General features: G+C 43.4%; 1 protein-coding gene across 4 annotated transcripts in view; it reads right to left on the reverse strand.

Moving 5' to 3' along the window:
- Positions 1–213: 213 nt before the first annotated feature.
- Positions 214–19,327, reverse strand: part of NBEAL1 (neurobeachin like 1) — a 672,403-nt gene continuing 653,289 nt past the window's right edge. For 2 of the 4 annotated variants that reach the window (XM_069226033.1, XM_069226031.1), the window contains exons 53-55: positions 16,875–17,023; positions 6,418–6,553; positions 5,719–5,938 (exon numbers count right to left, since the gene is read on the reverse strand). In XM_069226033.1, the coding sequence (XP_069082134.1) occupies positions 5,855–5,938; positions 6,418–6,553; positions 16,875–17,023 (369 nt within the window). In that variant the 3' untranslated portion in view covers positions 5,719–5,854. Of the gene's footprint in view, positions 5,939–6,417; positions 6,554–16,874; positions 17,024–19,327 lie in introns of all 4 variants that reach the window. The other 2 variants (XM_069226032.1, XM_069226034.1) reach the window with 2 other exon arrangements.

Here is a 19,327-nt window from a genome sequence, read left to right on the forward strand (position 1 = left end):
GGCACTTTACCTTTTAAACTACACCAGCATTATTCTACAGTTCTTTGCTTTCACAAAAAATGCATAATCATTCCCATGCTACTTGTAAAGCTTTAAATTACCATACAATATTCTTTCAAAGCCAGGCCTACTGGCATCCTGAGGTAATAACATTTAAGTGCATGCTGAATATTAAACAAAAAGATTTAAAATAAAACACCACAAAGAAAAGAGTAGAAGAAATCCAATCTTTATTCAAATGTGTTCATATAATCTTTAAACTCCTGTTCAAAGTCAAAATAATTTGATGTATTTTGTACAAAATAATTCTGCATTCTTAATCATTACATTTTTTTTAATTTGCAGAGCTTAGAAAAGTGCAAAATAACTTCTTAACATCCTCCATCACACTGTACAGAAATAAAATCAAACATTAGCTGATAAACAAACACCATTAAAATATTACACTTATATGATAACCAGATTTAAAAATCATTAAAAGACAACGTACGATATGATCACTTAAGCACCAAAAACAAAATAATTTATTGCACAGATACTAACGGCAAAATTGAAACACCAGTGGAAGGATAACTTACTGAACTGTAAATGCACCCACACATTCGAAAGGCATTTTGGCATGGGAAAAACGATCTCATCACATAATTCAACAAAATCTCAAGACCTTGCTCTGCCTAAAATAAGGGTTAGTTATCACAGTGGAAATAAGGCTTAGTGTCATTTTTTCACTGAAAGATTTCAGAACTGCAGCAAACACAGGCACAAATATTCGTGCCTCTTTATTAAATCGTCTGAGAATTGTCTTTACAAATAATTTACCTATCTTTACAATTTTACGAACATAACTCCGTAAACATTTCGCACCAAAAAAGAAGAGGGGACCTGGGAGATATTAGGAAAGCTACTGGGGTGCACAGCTGATAAGTTTCCTGTGTAGAAAGGATAGCTCATAAGTATGTTGTCTGGTGAACAAACTATTAAGAGTTGTCCTAGATTACAAATGATGTAGAACTTCCCCCACATAAGCTATCCCATTCCAATTAACAACTCACACTAGACATGAGAGAATACTATTCTAGCTTCTATGAATAGAGACAAATGAACCCACGTTTTAGACAAATGGTTTTAAATGAAGTAATCCCAGAAAAGCTGCACTGGACTGCACCTGTAATAGCGGCATTTCTCTGGGTTTCTTTGGTTGATATTTTACAAAATCAAACATAATTATATGCATCTAATGCAGCGTGTTCTGGACAAGGTACTGAACACCATAGGACTGGGAAAAATAGAGATTCTTACAAAAAATTCTTACAGCTTAAAAGCGAAAGGTCACTCCTAAACTGACAGTGCGGCACCATAAATGAAAGGTACAGGCAGACCACTGAGAGACACAAGCGTAACAGGCAATATACAGAGGTTATTGCATTTTATTATACACTTCTACATTGACTCATGGACACCCTGGAGACTGCATCACAACAGTAATCTAAAACTGTGAAATGGAACTCAAAGGAAATATGCTAAAATAATACTTAGCCCTCTTTGCAACCATCTTTCATTTATTACATCTGGAAGAACATGCTGTATATTCTCTGCAGCGTTCAGAGTCAGTGAAAAAATGGTTCTAGGCACACAGGTATTGGATAGCACATCGAGGCTTCGCAAGGAGCTGTAATGTGTGCATCTATCCTAACTGCAGGCCAAATCTTCTCACAGGGAGCATAGTAGGCGAAGGAAGGAAATAGTTTCCATAACCCTTCTAAGTCCTAGCATCTGGTTTCCAGTGACAAAAACAGTGAGACCTAAACAGCAAGCCTGATCCTACTGCTAAATTAGTATCCTGATGATGATTCTTTGCTGCACTCAATGGCCAGGTGGCAACTTCACTCCTAAAGGAAGAATGTAGCACAGATCAAGGGTTCCTGTTTTTAATTTTTCTTTCCAAACAATTATAAGTGATCACACCCATGCTTATATAAAACAGATATCTGAAACAAAATCCACATCATCATCAGCCTTTATTGCTGCAACTCAATTATATGGATAAACCCCATTGGAAAGGATACCTTAGATTCCTGTATGAGTTATCCCAACCTAAGAAAATGGAAGCACGGGAAAAACACCCTCCACCACACTTAAGAGTTAATGAAATGGAAGAGCAAATTTTAGTTACATGCTAAAAAACCTGCACTTTACAGTTTAAATATGTATTTTTATGGTGAACCCTGGAATGTTCAGCTGTACTGAAGACAAAAACCTATACTGAGCAACCAGAAGGCTACCAAACAGCTCTCTCTTGAAACATACAGCATAGAAATTGCTCATGTGAAAGCAACAATTTGTACACTAGAATGATGGAAGATTATTTTCCCTAGTCGCCAAAGATTTATTTGCCATAGTGCAATCTAGGCAGCCCTTAAAATCATATCCTTTTGATTGTTTGCAAAATAATATGTCAGTTGATAAAAATATCTTAAATAATATATTGTTTTGAGAACGTTTAAGAGCCTCACATTTTTAAATAAAGCTTTATAGAAATGAGGAAAGAGTCACGCTATTACTGATAAATTAGGCTGGTATTTTGGCAGGCAAAAAAAATCCACCTTGACATTTGTACAATATTTTCCAAAAGGTGCATCAGCATGTTTATAAAACCAACACAGCCCTGCACGTGAAATTCTCCAAAACAGCAATATATTAATATACTGACCCCCTTACACAAGAGCTTTAAAGCAGCTTTTTACAAAAAGATTTTGCTTTTAAATAAGAAGACGAAATATATTCCAGTCATGAAACAATGCAAAGCCACTGTGCCCATTCAAGCTGCTTCTGATTTAGTTTATAAAGACTTCAGTAAAATAAGATAAATAAACTCCTCCTCTACACAAAATATACACATCCCAACTATGTACACAGAAGTAAACATATCTACAATCAAGCGCTTGAAAATAAGGTTTCCGTCCCTGTTTAAAATAGACTGCCCATCACAATTTTTGAAACTGGTATTCAATGAAACCGACATCCGCAGTACAGTTTTATCTTAAATTTATTTTAATGCATACTTTATTATTAAAAAAGTTTAGAAAAGTTTTATCTGCACACTTTGTTTTACAGCGTGCGCACTGATAAATGACCAGACACGAAACACATCAGTCAATTTTTGAATATGAAAAGCCATCAGCATGGCAAACATCCTGAAGCCCTCTCCTCAAATAATTCTTAAAACATGTATTTTACTACAGCTTCTCACAATACGGACTCTTCTAACCTGCATCACATTCACATGCATTTCTCTCTCTCTCTACTGACCTTAACTGAATTTTACACATACAAAACCCCAAATCAAGCCAACACTTTCCAAAATATTGTTTCAGGAGAAACATTTTTCCGCCAAGTGCACCATCACCTTCCCATCCATTGTGCAACGCTCCTTCTCAAGGAACGCGTAAGACTGGACTTCCTCTTCCCTGATCCACAAAAGCTGCCTGGTTTGAGGTGGACAATTGCTGTTAAAAGCAGTGGAAGCCCTAAATTGTAGAGTTACTTCAAGATGGGCTTCACCTGCCTGTTATCTTCTATACCATGGAGCAGAACTTTCTTTCATTTTATTTTAATAATTAGTGTTTTTTTCTTTTTTTATAATAAAAATCCTCCACTGCATGCCTCACAAGAATGAGTCGCAGACTTTTTCTTCAATCCTTAAGATGGTAGTAGGCACAACTCTACAGTTCCCTCTTTATACATACAAAATACACAAACCTTTTGAGAAAGCAAGTCCCTTCAAAGATAGGAATTTGCTGTGTCTTATGGGTAAATCAACTGCTGGTGGGAGTAGGGTAGTGGAGCAGAGGGGAAGGTTTTGCCTTTGTGGTGCAATTGTGCATTTTAGTTTGACTGGAAGAAAATCTGAAACACATTATTGAGCGGTGGAACAAGCTTGCAACAAGAAAGAATTGTTACAAATGTACCATTGTGAAGCACTTCCATGCATAATGTGTACCATATATTTAATCTATAAAAAGCTTTTTTATTGCACGTTAGTGGTAACCCATTTTTCGGCACCGAATAAACGTGGAAAAAAACAAAGTCTACCAACATCTTCATTGACAAAACTTGTAAGAGATCTTACTATTTAATACATTGCATTACAAAACCCTTAGATTGGAAGCATCCCGCTCCTTATTTCGAGTTACAAAACATTTTTAATTATCTACTGATTCTTTTTCATGAGTGCTAGATACCTCCTACCAGCAGAGAAATTTTAAGTTACTCTTAAGATATAAAGAAAAAATCTTCATTCACTTCTTCAGTATCCTATGTCATAGGTCATGAAAGCGTTGCTATTCTGATAGATGAATGGTGACCTACAAACCTGAGGTACATAAACATCTCGAATACCAATGCTTACGACAGCAAAGGCTTTCCACAAGCATTGATGCCTGCACTGTAACGTCTCCCGAAAATGCACAAAATATCCAGATAGCACTCCTCTTCCACCAACTTAAGCTCAAAAAGCATGAACTTCTCCTTATTGATAACCTATTCGTTCACACTAAGCTTGAAATCAATTAGGTAGTTGCCACGATGGTCCCGCCATCGAAGGGTGTTTGGCATTTTAGTGTTTCTTTCCACAGAGAACCTTCATAGGCTTTGAAACATAGAGCATTCACACAGCCCCAGCCTGCGAGGAGTGGCGCGGAAAGAATGCTGTGACCAGTGTGCAATTAAATGTCCAGTTATACAAAAATTAAAATACGCATTTGTGAACCAAACCACAGACTGAGAGCATATGCTGTAATGTAAAAAATAGAAAACTAGGAAGCGACTCTTTCCATTAAAAAGCAACAAAAACGGAAGGAATCCTACATTATCCAAGGCAGCATCTCCGGATGATCCATATCCGTAGGGAGATCATCTTCTGATATCCTTATGGTACAACAAGAAAACGATTTGCACACCTGTGTCTTGGTTATGATGACTAACAAGGGATGGCAAGTCAACATGAAGTATTGCTATTGTCTGCCCGCCTGCCAGACAAGCACAAGCAAACTTTGTTTTTACGAAAAACTTCTAAAAGATTTTCTAAAACTATTATAGTGCACTAGTAACATACAATGTATCAGACAATTAATACCACCATAATTTAGCCTCGTGATGTGAGTACAAATCAAGGGCTATGGCTTTACAAGCTAAACTCTATCCTTTCCTCGTATCGCAGAAGTTCTAAACAGCATTCGTTGCTATTTAAAGGAAGACTGTGATTTAGCTTCTCTTCCCCTTCTATGTGGTTAGCAGCTATGATGAGACTGCAACCATTTAAGTAAGAACCTAACTAATCCTCTGAAAGTGAAGTAGTGCAATACAGATGCTTGTTCTACCCATTAACCAGGAGCATCAGAGTAACACCTGCATTAGTATATGAAGAAGGCCATTCATTTAGTCAAAAAGCAAGAAGTTGATTAGGAATAAATACACGTTTAGCTGCTGCCTCTTAACTGCCCCAATTTAGCTTGTACACGTGCTACTCGGGGAAGCACAAAAATGCATTATTTTGTTTAGCTACTTGAAATACCTGTCCATTGATGTGACTAGTCTATGATGCTTACACATGTGAGTTAATGGCATGGATGCTCTTCACTTTTAAGCCCGACTACAGTCCCTCACTAAATGACAGGGAAGTGTGAATGAATATGATCAGGCCTGGTACTGTTATTTGCATAGGCAACAGAAGTTTTGCCCAGAAATAGGGCCTTCAGCACCAATCTTCATTGGGGGCCTCCTCGGAAAAAGGGCCATCCGCAGCAGGAAGATGACAGGTATGCTTCTAGTGAAGAAATGACATATAAGCAGTCCATCACTGTGGTTCCCGAGTGTTATACTCAGTCCCTTCCGACGTGCGCCACTTGCTGGAGCCCCATAACTTTCGTGATCGCATCTGCTGAAAACAAGGCGAGAAAAGCAAGATATGGGCTGGTCAGTAGAGTGAATGTTATAATTGCAGAACAATGAATAAAAATAGTACAGTTACATCACTGCTGCCCTTTGTTGTTCTGGTAAAACAAATGAGCAGAGGGTCAACTAAAAAGGTCTTTAGTTTTTTTTTTTTTTTAACGTTGTAGTTACTAAGTTAGGTAGTTGCCACAAAGGTCTATCTATCGTAGTGTGTTTGGCATTAGTATATTCTAGATTAAAAAATACATCTTTGAACTTTCATCAATAACACTCATCTAACTCTAGAATGGTACTTTGTGTATTACTATCGACACAGTACCGCCTTCGCAGCACCAACTAAAACTGCATGTACAACGTAGGTGCACTTGATCCTCCAGCACAGAAGCTAGCATGCAAGGGAGAGATGAAGTTCACATGGACATGATTGCTTTGTTTTAGACACACAGGCTGAAAGCAGGTGTTTACCTCTGCTGGCTTCCCAACACCAACAATGATTATTTTGCCGTCCTCCAGACCAAGTAGTATGTGGCTGTTCTCTTTGTTGACGGACACACAGTGAATTGGTGCCCGCATGGCTAATGGCGACACAGTTAGACTTAGGCTGCAACAAAAATAAAAAATTAGTACTCAACTATTAAAGACATCAGTAACTAAATTATATGAATAAAGCAAATCTCTTTCTTTCAATTAAATAAAACTGTTACAAATCTGATATTTAATTAATTAGGTAAAGCTGGTGCTCAGCTGACCCATTGTTAACAGCAAAGTTCAAGTCCAGTCTGCTCTTTCCCTCGTCATTTTGCAAGGAAGATGTCCCGCCAAAAACACGTTAATTTATTATGCCTAGTTTGTTTGTTAATAATAATGTGGCTAATATTTAACACTCTGAACTGTCAAAAAAATGCACTCAAATGCCTTGTAGGTGAGTTTTACATAGCCGTACAAAGTCATTTTCGAGACTGAACATCACATAATACAATTACATTTCACAATCTGCTCAAAACTGCATGGAATTTCACTATACCAAATGAATGCAACATCTTGCAATAGGACAAATCATTTCAATTATCCCAGAACTATTTACGCTGTGATACGATCACATCAAGACTGATTCATCTATGGTATATCTTAAATGAGCAAGTTACTTCCCTTCGGTAATGCTCACCTATTGAATATTCCCCGGGCATCAGACTGGATCCGGAAACGTTTTAGGCAGTACCTCTGTGCGCCAGTTGGTTGCACTGTGCGGCTCCACATTAACGCCATTCCATTAGTGCCATTCCACTCCAGACATAGAAAGCCTATACAGGAACCACTACCATGCACATATATCAGCTGCTTTTTAGAGTGTCTGGGTCCCCAGGCGCAGAGCCCCAAAAGCAAATTGGTGCGACCAGTGTGTAGATTTCTAGACTTGGGACCTTATTAATGGATAATGGTTAGAGTCCAACCACAGAACAGAGAGGATGGTAGGGTCCGTTAGGAATCTGTGACTAGAGTCTCTACCAGACAGAAAGAGCATTACTGAAGGTAAGTAACTTGTTTTTCAGGTAGAGACTTCTAGTCACAGATTCCTCACCATCTGAGTAGATATTAAAGCAGTACCTATTTAGAGGTAGGTCTATGTAAGGAGTCAAACCAAGAAGTCCTGCAGGACCGAGTGGGCAAAATGCTGCTCTCTGCAAACATAACTGCCAAGACAATAATGCTTTGTGAACGTATGGAGGGAATCCCACGTATCCACTTGACAAATGTCCAAACAGGGACTCTTGATGCCAATGCAGTGGTAGCAGCTTTCGCCCTGGTATAATGAGCAAGCAGTCCTTCTAGAGGCTGCTTTTTCGCCAGTGCCTCTCAGATCTCAATACAGAGCACGATCCAGCTGGGGATGGTTCTCTTCTGCACTGCCTTGCCTTTTTTGGATCCAGAGAACCCCACAAAGAGCTGATAGTCCACCCAGTATTCTTTGGTTCGATCTATGTAAATCTCATTGCTCTCCTGAGTTCCAAGCAATGGAGTCCCTTCTCCTGCTTAGAGGTGTATGGCGGAGCACAGAAGGTAGAAAAGGTGACCTTCTGACTGACAGGGAACAGCAACACCACTTTAGGCAGGACGGATGCCCATGATTACAAAACCAGCTTAGAAGGTGGTGGTATATGACGTGTTGACACAGAGCTTGAACCTCACTCACAAGCTGTGTCGATGTTATGACGATGAGGAACACTTTCTTGAGGGTGAGACTCTGCAAGAAGCAGCTGTAAAGCGGCTCGAAGGGAGTGCACATCAGAAACGTAAGGATCACGTTAAGGTTCCACTGTGGCATAAGAAAGAGAGAGGGAGGAAACAAATGTATTAAACATTTAAAAACGTACTGGGGACTTAAACAATGAGGGATGATCCAGCACCTCATAAAAGCTGAACAGTACAGTGTAATTATGGCCAGAACAAAGTCTTGCCGGGTCAGGGAGAAAATGTTTAACAAAATGTCAGATAGCTTTGCCTGGAAGTGGTCTATCTGCTGAGTACCACACCAAGCCACATATTTGTCCCAACAACAGGCATATATAGCTTTTGCCGAGGGACAACTGGCTGTCAAGATGACATCAACCAACGAGTGCAGAACCCTGACCTGTTGCTGGGACAGCAGATTGCCCCTAACGGACAGCCCAGGAGTTCTGGATACCATACTTACCCTGCTCAATCCAGGGCTACTTAGATGATTTGGGCCCTGTCAATCCTGATGTTCTTGAGAACTCAGAGTAGGAGTGGTATCAGCGGAAAGGCATATAGAAGCCCCAAGTTCCACTTGAGGCAGAACGCTTCTCTGAACGAGAGTCGCCTTGAAAAATCCAATTTGCAGAAGTGGTGACAATGCGCATTCTTGGCTGTGGCAAAAAGATCGAGCCAAGGTTCTCACCATTTGTGGAAGAGACTTTGCTCCACCTCCAGGTGTAACAGCCACTCGTGATCCACTAGGAACCGATGGCTGAGCTTGTCCTCTCCGGCATTCAACTATCCTACCAGGTGGTTCACCACAAGGATGATTCTGTGGAGGTGAAGCCATTTCCCAACCCTGTTTGTTGCAGCACTATATGGCAGTGGTGTTGTCTGTGAGCACCTGTACCAGCCTCCACTTGATGGATGAAACAAAAGCTTTGAACATCCAGTGTAAGGCCCTCAGCTCCAGAAGGTTGATTTGGAGCTGACACTCTGCTAGAGTCCACAGGCCTCTGATCTCGACCTCTCACAGATGGCCACTCCAACCCAGAAGTAATGCATTGGTCACTACTCTTAGCTCTGGGTGGGGAAGAGAGAGGGGTCTGCTGCTGACCCAACTGCAGTCCAGAAACCACCACTGTATATCATTTACAGTCTCTTATGACATTTGAACGTGGTCAGAGAGGTCCTCTTGATGTTTGGGCCACTAAGACTTTAGATCCTATTGCAGAGCCAGCAGATGCCACCTGGCACACTCGACCAGCAGAATGCAGGAGGCCATCCGTCCCAGCAGTCTCTGAGTCAGGACCAAAACCGAGGTTTAAAGATCAGGCTAATAGCCTAAGGGGGTCATTCTGACCCTGGCGGCCGGTGGCCGCCAGGGCCACCGACCACGGGAGCACCGCCAACAGGCTGGCGGTGCTCCCACGAGCATTCTGACCGCGGCGGTTCAGCCGCGGTCAGAAGCGGAAAGTCGGCGGTCTCCCGCCGACTTTCCGCTGCTCGGGGGAATCCTCCATGGCTGCGGAGCGCGCTCCGCAGCCATGGGGATTCTGACACCCCCTACCGCCATCCTGTTCCTGGCGGGTCTCCCGCCAGGAACAGGATGCGGTAGGGGGTGCCGCGGGGCCCCTGGGGGCCCCTGCAGTGCCCATGCTCATGGCATGGGCACTGCAGGGGCCCCCATAAGAGGGCCCCGCAAAGTATTTCAGTGTCTGCCATGCAGACACAGAAATACGCGACGGGTGCAAACTGCACCCGTCGCACCCCTGCAACTACGCCGGCTCAATTCTGAGCCGGCGTCCTCGTTGCAGGGGCATTTCCTCTGGGCCGGCGGGCGCTCTTTTGGAGAGCGCCCGCCGGCCCAGAGGAAATGTTAGAATGGCCGCCGCGGTCTTGTGACCGCGGTGCGGTCATTTGGCGGCGGAACCTTGGCGGACGGCCTCCGCCGTCCGCCGTCCGCCAAGGTTAAAATCAGGCCCTAAATGTCTTGGACTATCCTTGGGCAAAAGCACTAAACTCAAACGTGTCCAGAATGTATCGGATGAAGGAGAGTATCTGAAAAGGTGTGACTTTGGCACATTAATAGTGAACCCCAAAGATGACATGAGATCCACCATGGTTTGGAGGTGGTTGGTGACTGCCTAGGGCGAGCCTGCCTTCAACAGCCAGTTGTCGACGTGGGGGAAGACTGGCAACCCTCAACTTCAACGGTGTGCTGCCACCACCGCCATCACTTGCGTGAACACCTGAGGGACACTACTGAGACCAAAGGGGAGCACAGTAAACTGAAAATGCTGCTGTCCCACCATGAATCACATAATGTGCCGGCTGGCATGGATGACGGGGTTATGGAAATAGGTATCCTGCAGGTCCAAAGCCACAATTCAGGGAAGAGGGTAGATAAGACCTGGGCCAATGTGAGCATTTGAATTTTATCTTCTGGAGGAAGATTTTGAGAGGGCGGATGTAGTTCTAAAATAGGCGAAAGGCTTCTGTCCTTCTTGGACAGCAGAATGTAGTGGGACTAACAAGCACATCCTACTTCTGGTGTGGGCACCCTCTTGATACCCCATTCATGCCGCAAAATGGGCAGATGGTTCTCTGTCAGTGGCTGGGGTGACGGTGAAAGGTGTGGTGGCGAGAGGATGAAAGGTAGGGCATATCCCTGCAGAACAATTTGCAGGACCCACCTGTCTGATGTTATGGCCTCTAACTTCAGCAAGGATTGTCAGATAGAGTCTCCCACTTGTGGCTGCGATACACTAAGGCCACGCTAAAGGGGTTTGGCGGGTTGGGCTGCAGTGGGGTAGTGTACTGAGAGCCCCACTGACCTTGTTTGCAGCCGCGATGGGCACCACAGTCTTGACTGCCAAACTGCTAGGCGCCTTGTTGAAGTTGGAATGGCTGGCAGTATGGGGTACCTCTGCTGAAGTCATGAAAAGAGCAGTAGGGCTGGTGTGGCTGGCAAGGTTGGGCAGATAAGCCCAGGGAGCCCTGCTCTCAATGAACCGCTAAGAACTGAGTCTGTCTTATCCCCAAACAGGTGAGTCCTGTCAAACGGCATGTCCATGAGGGAGTCCTGGACATTATCTAAGAAAACAGCGGACCCCATCCAAGTGTGATGGCGAATGGCGACCCAAGTGCCAATGGCTTGCCTGATGGAATCTGTGGTGTCCAAGCCATGACAAATTGTGAACTTGGCCGTTTCGCAACCGTCCTGTGTAGCCTGGGTGAGGACAGGTTGGAGAGTTTCAGGAACACCTGGGAGGACTTCAGCCACCCATTCCCAAAAGAGTGGTAGGTGTACCCCAGCAGGCTTCTGGCATTTACTGATTAAAATGCAATGCTAGTGAACGAAAATACCCTTTTTCAGAATGTCTTCAACCGCATGAGTCTCTTTCTGAGTAGTAGTTGGGAACATGCTGGTGGAAGTTTTGCTAGCAGACGTCTGCACCACCAAGATTTCAGGGGAGGGGTGCTGAGATAAAAATGATTGGTTGAAAGAGGCAGGGTGGGGGTGTTGTGTAATCTGGTGGCTGACAATGAGTATGGGGATGGCAGTCCAGAGCAAGGTTTGCCCCCGACAAAGTGTCTGTATGAACAAGCAGAGACAGCAGAAGAACTGCGAGGAGGACGCGCTTCCCATGGGTAAGTGCTATTTTATTTGAAATGTGTAATGCATGTAAGTGTAGTGGTTGTGTTTTATTTTGTAGTTAGTGTTCTGTTTTGGGCTTTTGGAGGGAGGGGGTATTTACTTTGGGCTTTTGGAGTGAGGGGTGGTTTACTTTGGGATTTTAGAGGGAGAGTGTGTTTTATTTAGTTTTTTGGGGGCGAAGTGGTGGGGCACTTCACTCATTCCATCACTTTCAAGAGTACCAGCTGTACCTGTAAATAGGTTTTGAAGTCCCCTTATAAAACAAGTCACAATGGGTCAGTTGAACAAAGAAGTTTGGTTTGGCAACCACAAGAAAGCCAAAATGGCTGAAAGGTAGCCTTTGACAGTGCCCAAACCACAGCCCTACTGGACCATAGAAAGAATAAAGAACAACATATGGGATAAGGGTGCAGAAATAGGATCAATATTCTTAATGGCACACCATGTCACAAATCTGGCCTCACAACATGCGTATGCCATCTTGGTGGAGGGGCTTCCCTGGCTGCAAGAATAACATTACAGACTTTAGGGGGAAGTCAAAAGCTGTCAACTGCTGCCGCTCAATCTCCAAGCATGAAGTAGGAGCGTATGCAGGTTTGCATGAAGCACCCTGCCTTAATTCTGTGACAGAAGATCCACCATAAGTGGAAGCCTGATCCAAGGACTGATGCTGATGCTCAGGTGTTCAGGATACCAAAACCATGCCCAATCCATAGCCACATGAATGACTTGAACCCGGTCATTCCTTGATCTTGAGATCTCCGGGCTGGGGTTGAATTGGCGAAATGGTGTACAAGAGGCCTAACCTCCACTTGAGATGAAAAGCTTCTTTGAGCGAGAGGTGCCTTGGAGACTCTAGTGCGCAGAACTGCTGATATTGCATGTTCTTTGCGGTGGCAAACAGATCTAACCAAGGTTCTCACTAGTCTTGTAAGAGACCTTGCAACACCTCTGAATGGAAACGCCATTCATTATCCGCTAGGCATCAATAGCTGAGTTCATCTGCTCCGGTGTTCAGAGAGCCTGCCAGGTGATGAACCACCAGGGAAATGCCATCACGTTCCAGCTATGCCCAGAGACACACAGCCTCTTGACACAGGGTCCACGACCCACCCAGCCTTTTTTGATGCAGTACCACATGGTGGTGGTGTTGTCAGTGAACACCTACACCAGCCTTCCCTTAATCAAAGGAAGAAAGGCTTTTAATGCTAGTCGGATCACCCGAAGCTCCAACAAGTTGATGTTCCAGCAACACCCTTGGATTCATGATGCAGCAGTCCTCGTAGGTCCTGGAGTCACGGTCCCGCTCCAGGCCCTACAGACAAACAAACTGTGGGTCTGTTACAGATATCGGCCTGTGACAGGCACACCAGGGTTTGAAACATGTTGGTTTCCTAGGGGACATCCCTAGCACACCACAAGATAAGTCTTAAAAAATGTCTTAGACAAAACATCGAAAAACGTCAGTCGAAAATTGACTGGGGGTAGCTCTCTCTGGATCTGCGCCGAATGGCACAAAAACAAAATTAATGATGTGAGCACACTGGGGTGGCGCCTATATAGGCACTGTGCACATCACTTCTAGCATGGACAACACAGATGCAAGCCAGACAAAGCAACCTCCCAGCTTGTAAGGGGTACTGCTTAAGGTTTTCTGGATGCAGTCTGATGCGTGGGGATAATTCTAAGGTAAGGAAGCTGTGGCTAGAAGTCTCTATCGGATGGGCCTCATCAAAGGGTAAGGGGGACTCAGTGAAGGTTTTCTCCTTCTCACGGACATCTGTAAGAGGACTGGTCTTGACCTCCAAGGTGGGGAGCTGGAGGTCAGGGACTTTGGCCTCCATACGCATCACCATGGCATAATAAGCACTTTCCTCTGTGGAAGAAACAGGGGACTGAGAGGAGCCCCAACTCAGGAGAGGTGTCAGGGCCACCAGCCCCTTGTAACCTGTTGTACCAATTATCTTCCCAGTATGGTTGGCCAATGTTATCGCCCATGCTGTTACAGCTCTTCAACGTAACCAGGTGGCACAATGTGGCTTCAGGGTAAGCAGAATGTAAAAACATCGGGGCATATATGGCACCAACTCACAGTGCAGTTGTTATTGGTGCTTTTCTGTGCCCCATCAAGGAAGTGAGGGAGCATCAACAACAGCAACAAAAACAATATATGTAATTTTTGCACACCTAAGAATCTTATTAATCATTAAACTATCTCATTAGGGGAGAAAGGAAGGTAATGAATATTCTACCGGAAAATATAATATCCACCAGTAAAACTGTTACCAAAGTGATGCAACTTTTTTGGGACTGAATAGTGCTGGCTAATCAAGGAAGTCATCTAGAACTACGGTGGCAAAACATCTGTCACTCTATGTCTGAGGTGAGGCAATAATAAATTGCAAAAGTATGCAAGGAAAACCAGGTGAACACCTGGCACTTGGTCTGCCTTGCAAGAAATGACAAGTGGTCTTCCTTTAGAGTAGGGTAAGCAGCCATGGCCCTCATGGAGTGGAAACAAATGCCAGATGGAGGATGCTTCTTGGCGAAGACACAGCAAATTTCAATTCAGAACAAAACACAATGTGAAACTGTCCATTTGGTTATCGCCTTGCTCTTTTTTGTTCCTGCAAACCTCTCAAAGAGTTGTGTTCTGTCCTATGTGTGTGATTGGTGTAATAAGAAATGGCACACCTGAAGAACATTTCCATCACTTCGGGGTGATTCATTCAAGGTACCCCATGGAAAGGCGACTCATAGCTTCTGTCCTCATGCTAAGAAAGGACCCACTGGGTATGCCGCTACTGGGAAAATGGTCACTGGGCCCACAGCCAAAGTTCAATAGCTTCCTAACTCAAAGTCCAAGACCCCACACCGCCTTGCCTGTTGATTAAAAGGATGGTGGTGTGTTGTACATCAGAACCTGAATGGTATTCCATCAAATGGAGGAGGAGAAGTGTTACTGGAAAACCAGACCACCGCAGCTTCAACATATTTATGTGCAGGTGCTGCTTTAATTTGGACAATAAGTCCTGCCCAGATGATGAGCAAATGAGTGCTCCATCCCAACAAGGTGGTGTTTGTAACCACGGTAGCCAGTAAATATGAAGGACTGAAGAGATGACCCATCAATATTGTACGGACAGATCCAGGAGGAAGAACAACAGATCTGAGCCTAGAGGCTTCACAGATGCCATTGTTTCCATAGGCACCAATGAAGAGTTCTAATTGCTGCCTAGCATGCAATACTAATAGGATGCATGAGGCCCTCAGGCCTAAGAGCCATAAGACTTGCAGAACTGGAATCAGTGTTTGAGCCAGAATAATTGGAATCACATTCTGAATATCTGCAATTCTATGTGGAGGAAGAAAAGCCTTCCTATTGGTGGAGCACAGCCTCTGTAGGGAGTAGAGTGGACTTCTATGCATTGACTGTGACAAAGCTTCCCAATTGTGCAGGTCCGAAATGGACATCAGTTTCCTGCAGGGGCATATTCCCTAGAACACAGCTGAACAAACGTGTTGGATGTTGGTTGGTGACCAAAGTTATGGAGCAGAGCTCTGGATCCAGTAAAAGGAGCATTGAAAAAAACGAACTGCCATTAGCTTTCGGGGTAACGCCCATATAAGGCTCTGGGCCAGCACTTCCGGAAGTGGGAGAAGACTGCTGCGGAATCTGATGGCACCACTAACCACCACGTGGGAGCAACTGCTGAAAAAGTTTCCAGATCCAGTCTGGCGCACAGGACAATTCTAAAAGTGAGGAATCTGTATTAGGAAGTATCCATTAGAAATTAATTTATTGTGCAGGCATTTTCAGAGACGAAAATTACTTTGAGCTTGAATACTGATCCCTGCTCTGCAGGCAAACAGACAAAAATCGCAGTCAAATAACACTTAACAGTTCCTACAATCAGGCCTTTTTTAATCCTCTATATTCTGAAACAACCGGTACACACTTACCAAAGCCATCAAAGAATGCCAGTATAAAGTCAGGTCGTGGTTTGCTGTACTTGACATATTAATACATGGCGGTTCTGAAGTCACATATTCGCTCTGCTGGACTATCTGTTCTAGTGTATATGAAAATATGCCGCACAACTCTTGATGATGAAGTGTTTCAGTCCGAAAATTATTTTTGCTCCTTCGCTTCCTTTCTACTTTTTTCTCTGCTTCTATGTGCAAACATTCTTGAGTGCTCTGCAGCTCACCAAGATAAGCTGGTCTTCATTTGGAGAAGACACTTTCGAAGACTTACCCTTCACTTTTAAAGACACTCTCCATAAATCCTTAATTTTAGCTTCTTCTTTAGACATTTAAATGCTCCTCCTTTTCCACACATGGGGGTACTTACCCTTGAGAGAGCTCCACAATAATACACCTCTACTAAACGTCTAAGAGGGTTTATGTTTTAGATGGATGTTTTCTCTGTTAAGTATCACTTGTTAGTTATCCCAAACTTTAAAGTGTGTAAAGCTGATTCTAAAGTTACATTAAATGCTTTTTAACATTTTACAGAAGTCACTTAAAATTCGCAAAAGTTTGCTGGCTATATTCTTCTTGCTGATCGGCACTTCTGAAGTAAATTCATCTTTGTTCTTGTGCTGCTATTTACATAATGTGTTTTCCCCGACTTATGCATTGGTGATATCAGCTACATCTGTTTTTCAGCTGTGAAAGACGTTTAGGCGTTAAACACTTAGTTTCCTTGGTTTTCAAAGCATTTGCATCCTTTTGCTTTACCATTCTCAAAAGTCAGATGGAAGGTATCATGGCCGACAGGCATTTGCTGATTCCCACAATGGGGAAACCATTTTCCATACTAAGTGCACTACAAAGTCAACCACTAAACGGTACAAGCGTGCACGTGGGTCTATACTATTCCATGTTGCAAACTGCATATCTTTCCTTGTGTGCATGTTATGTGTAAGGGTTTTGAAAACATCACACACACCACATTATGACTACTTTTATAAGGCAAAAAAACCGTACACTAAAAACTAGGCTTTGTTCATTTCAGGCAGTAATTACATGTCAGACCTCTTACCTGTACAGGTCCCTTATGGAGAGAACTCCCTGCATGCTGCCAATCACAATATGTTCTTCAGTCACACAAACATCAGACACCTGTTCCTTAAGGTTCTCTGAACCCAAGTATTTCCCATTCACAGAATACAGATGGAGTGCGTTTTTATTCTAAGGGAAAAGGAGCGACAGTCACTCTTTTTTTGTTTGAGAAAGTTGAAAAATATTAAAAGAAAAACAATCATAGGCACATCTATAAATCTTTCAACACATATAGTATGACAACCAAAACGAATTTAAATTCATAAAGGATTACAACAGGTATGTAAAATAAATTAGTCAGTCTATAAAACAATAAACAAAAACGGCATCAATAAAAATACACGGCTTTTCACCTATAGTATTTTCGAGTATCAGCGCTATTGGTCCAAATACATTTTAATTTGCATCTACCCTCTGTGTTTTATATCACCGATTTGAGCTAAAAGCAATCCATTAATATTACTCACCAATGGCGAAAATCCGAGGGATGTTTATTAATCAGGTTTTTGCCATGCACAGCATTCCAGTGTATTTGACCAAAAGGTTGTAGCAACACAAAGTGTGCATACCACATCATTTGCACCCATTACTGTGCCTGGTTTTCAGAAAACATATGAATTGGAAACACAGAATCCTTCTGGCGACCCCATCCAAATAAGTTTTAAGCAGCCGCGGCCCGACCTTTAGGGCCGAGGGGCCACGCCACCCACCTTTTGCCCCTCATGAAGAGCGCCGGTCAGGCTGACAGACACTTCATATTCAGATCAGGCAGCCTGAGCTGAACTTTGTTGGGCTGAAGAGGTCACAGCTCCTATGGGCGTGACCTTCTCAGCTCAGTACAGGTGACGGAGGGAAGCGTCACCCATTGACTAAGACCTGGGGGCTTCAGGTTTAAGCCATGAAGCACCCAGGGCGAGTGTCAATCAGTGACACCTTGTCACGGAGTGGGGTGGGGTCAGCGGTCTCCACCGCTGGGACCTCCGAGCTGAAGGTAAGTGTGTGTGTGTTTTAAATGAATGTTTGGTGCATGCATGTATGTTTGAATGTTGATGAGTGTTGTGAATGGGTATGCGTGTGTGTGAATGAATGAGTGCGAGCGTGCTTCCCGCAAGCCCCCATCCCTCCTAAAATACCAGCCGCTACTGGTTTTAATGACTATAGTACAAACAATTATTTGTTCTAAAATCTTGCATTTGAAGTGAGGTGCCGCGAATTGCAACACAGTGGTGGTGTCAGACAGTAATAAAGGATGGAAAGTTTTCCACGTGCCGGTAGGAAATGCTGACCTCCACTCCGAAAGGCTGTCCTTCGCAAACAATAGCGCCAACAGGTCACCCATGTTAGACAATCAGTCTTTTTCCACTAGCTCCGCTGGAAATTTCTAAATCTGGCAGGCAGAGGTAGTGTCTCTGTGCCCCAACCATCTGGGAGGCAACATGCCACACTTTGAGACCCTAAGTTCCAGTTGGTTGACACTATCCCCAAGAGCGAATGCTAAAGAACAGACGGTACTCTACTGAGCACTGACTGACTCAATATCATTTATCATTAATCGTCTGAATCAACATGATATAAAATATATGTGGATAATAAATCTCGCTTGTTTTACATTTATAGTACATAGAGATTGTTTCAAATTCTTTTTAAGTTGATTACATGCTGTGAAAGTCTAGGTTACTTTCCCCTTGCACTGACCTGAAAGACTATTACATTTATTACCCTGGTCATGAGGGTTAGTGGGCACTTGCCTCATTGTATTACTCACACCTCTAAACTGGGCGCACTCATGTCTTCGTCACACACCATTTTACTGAACACCAATTGTTTCTCTTGGTTGCCTAGATCAAGTCTGAGAGTATACCATTCAGGTTCCCCACAGTATCGCTGGAATTGCTTCAAACAGATATAGTAGATGTGGTTAAACCATCATTTTAGCAATACATTCTAGTCCCATAGGCAAAACGGGGAGTCTTGTCCAAAAGTGGAAAGACAACCTGACGCTAGGAACAGTCTTCTCCAAGTTAGCGCTATCAAAAAGGCATCAGAGTGGTACACCTGCGCTTCGAGGTATCGAAAAGTGTTCAGTTCCCACTTTAAGAAAATGGGTCATGCTGCATTGTATTGGTTCCACTCACCCCGGGCAAATCAGAAACAAACAGAATTCCTCCTAATTAACCCTTAATTTGGAGTGATGTCCAAATCCTTCTAACATTTCCATAACTTTTGAAGAGTTGTGTGGGGGTTCCTTCAAATTTAATAAAGCATCATCTGCAGAGTGAGTTCATGTGAACCCATGTGTCAAGTCACACCCGCAATTCTGTGCCCTTTCCTTCAGTTTGGAGGCCAAGGGCTCCATTGTCATATCAAACAGTACAGGGGACAAACGGAACCCCTGCCATGTGCCTGTCTGAATTAACCAAGGTTCGGAGAAAA

The sequence above is a fragment of the Pleurodeles waltl genome, chromosome 3_1 (genome assembly GCF_031143425.1).
Source record: "Pleurodeles waltl isolate 20211129_DDA chromosome 3_1, aPleWal1.hap1.20221129, whole genome shotgun sequence".
NCBI classification, from domain to species: Eukaryota; Metazoa; Chordata; class Amphibia; order Caudata; family Salamandridae; genus Pleurodeles; species Pleurodeles waltl.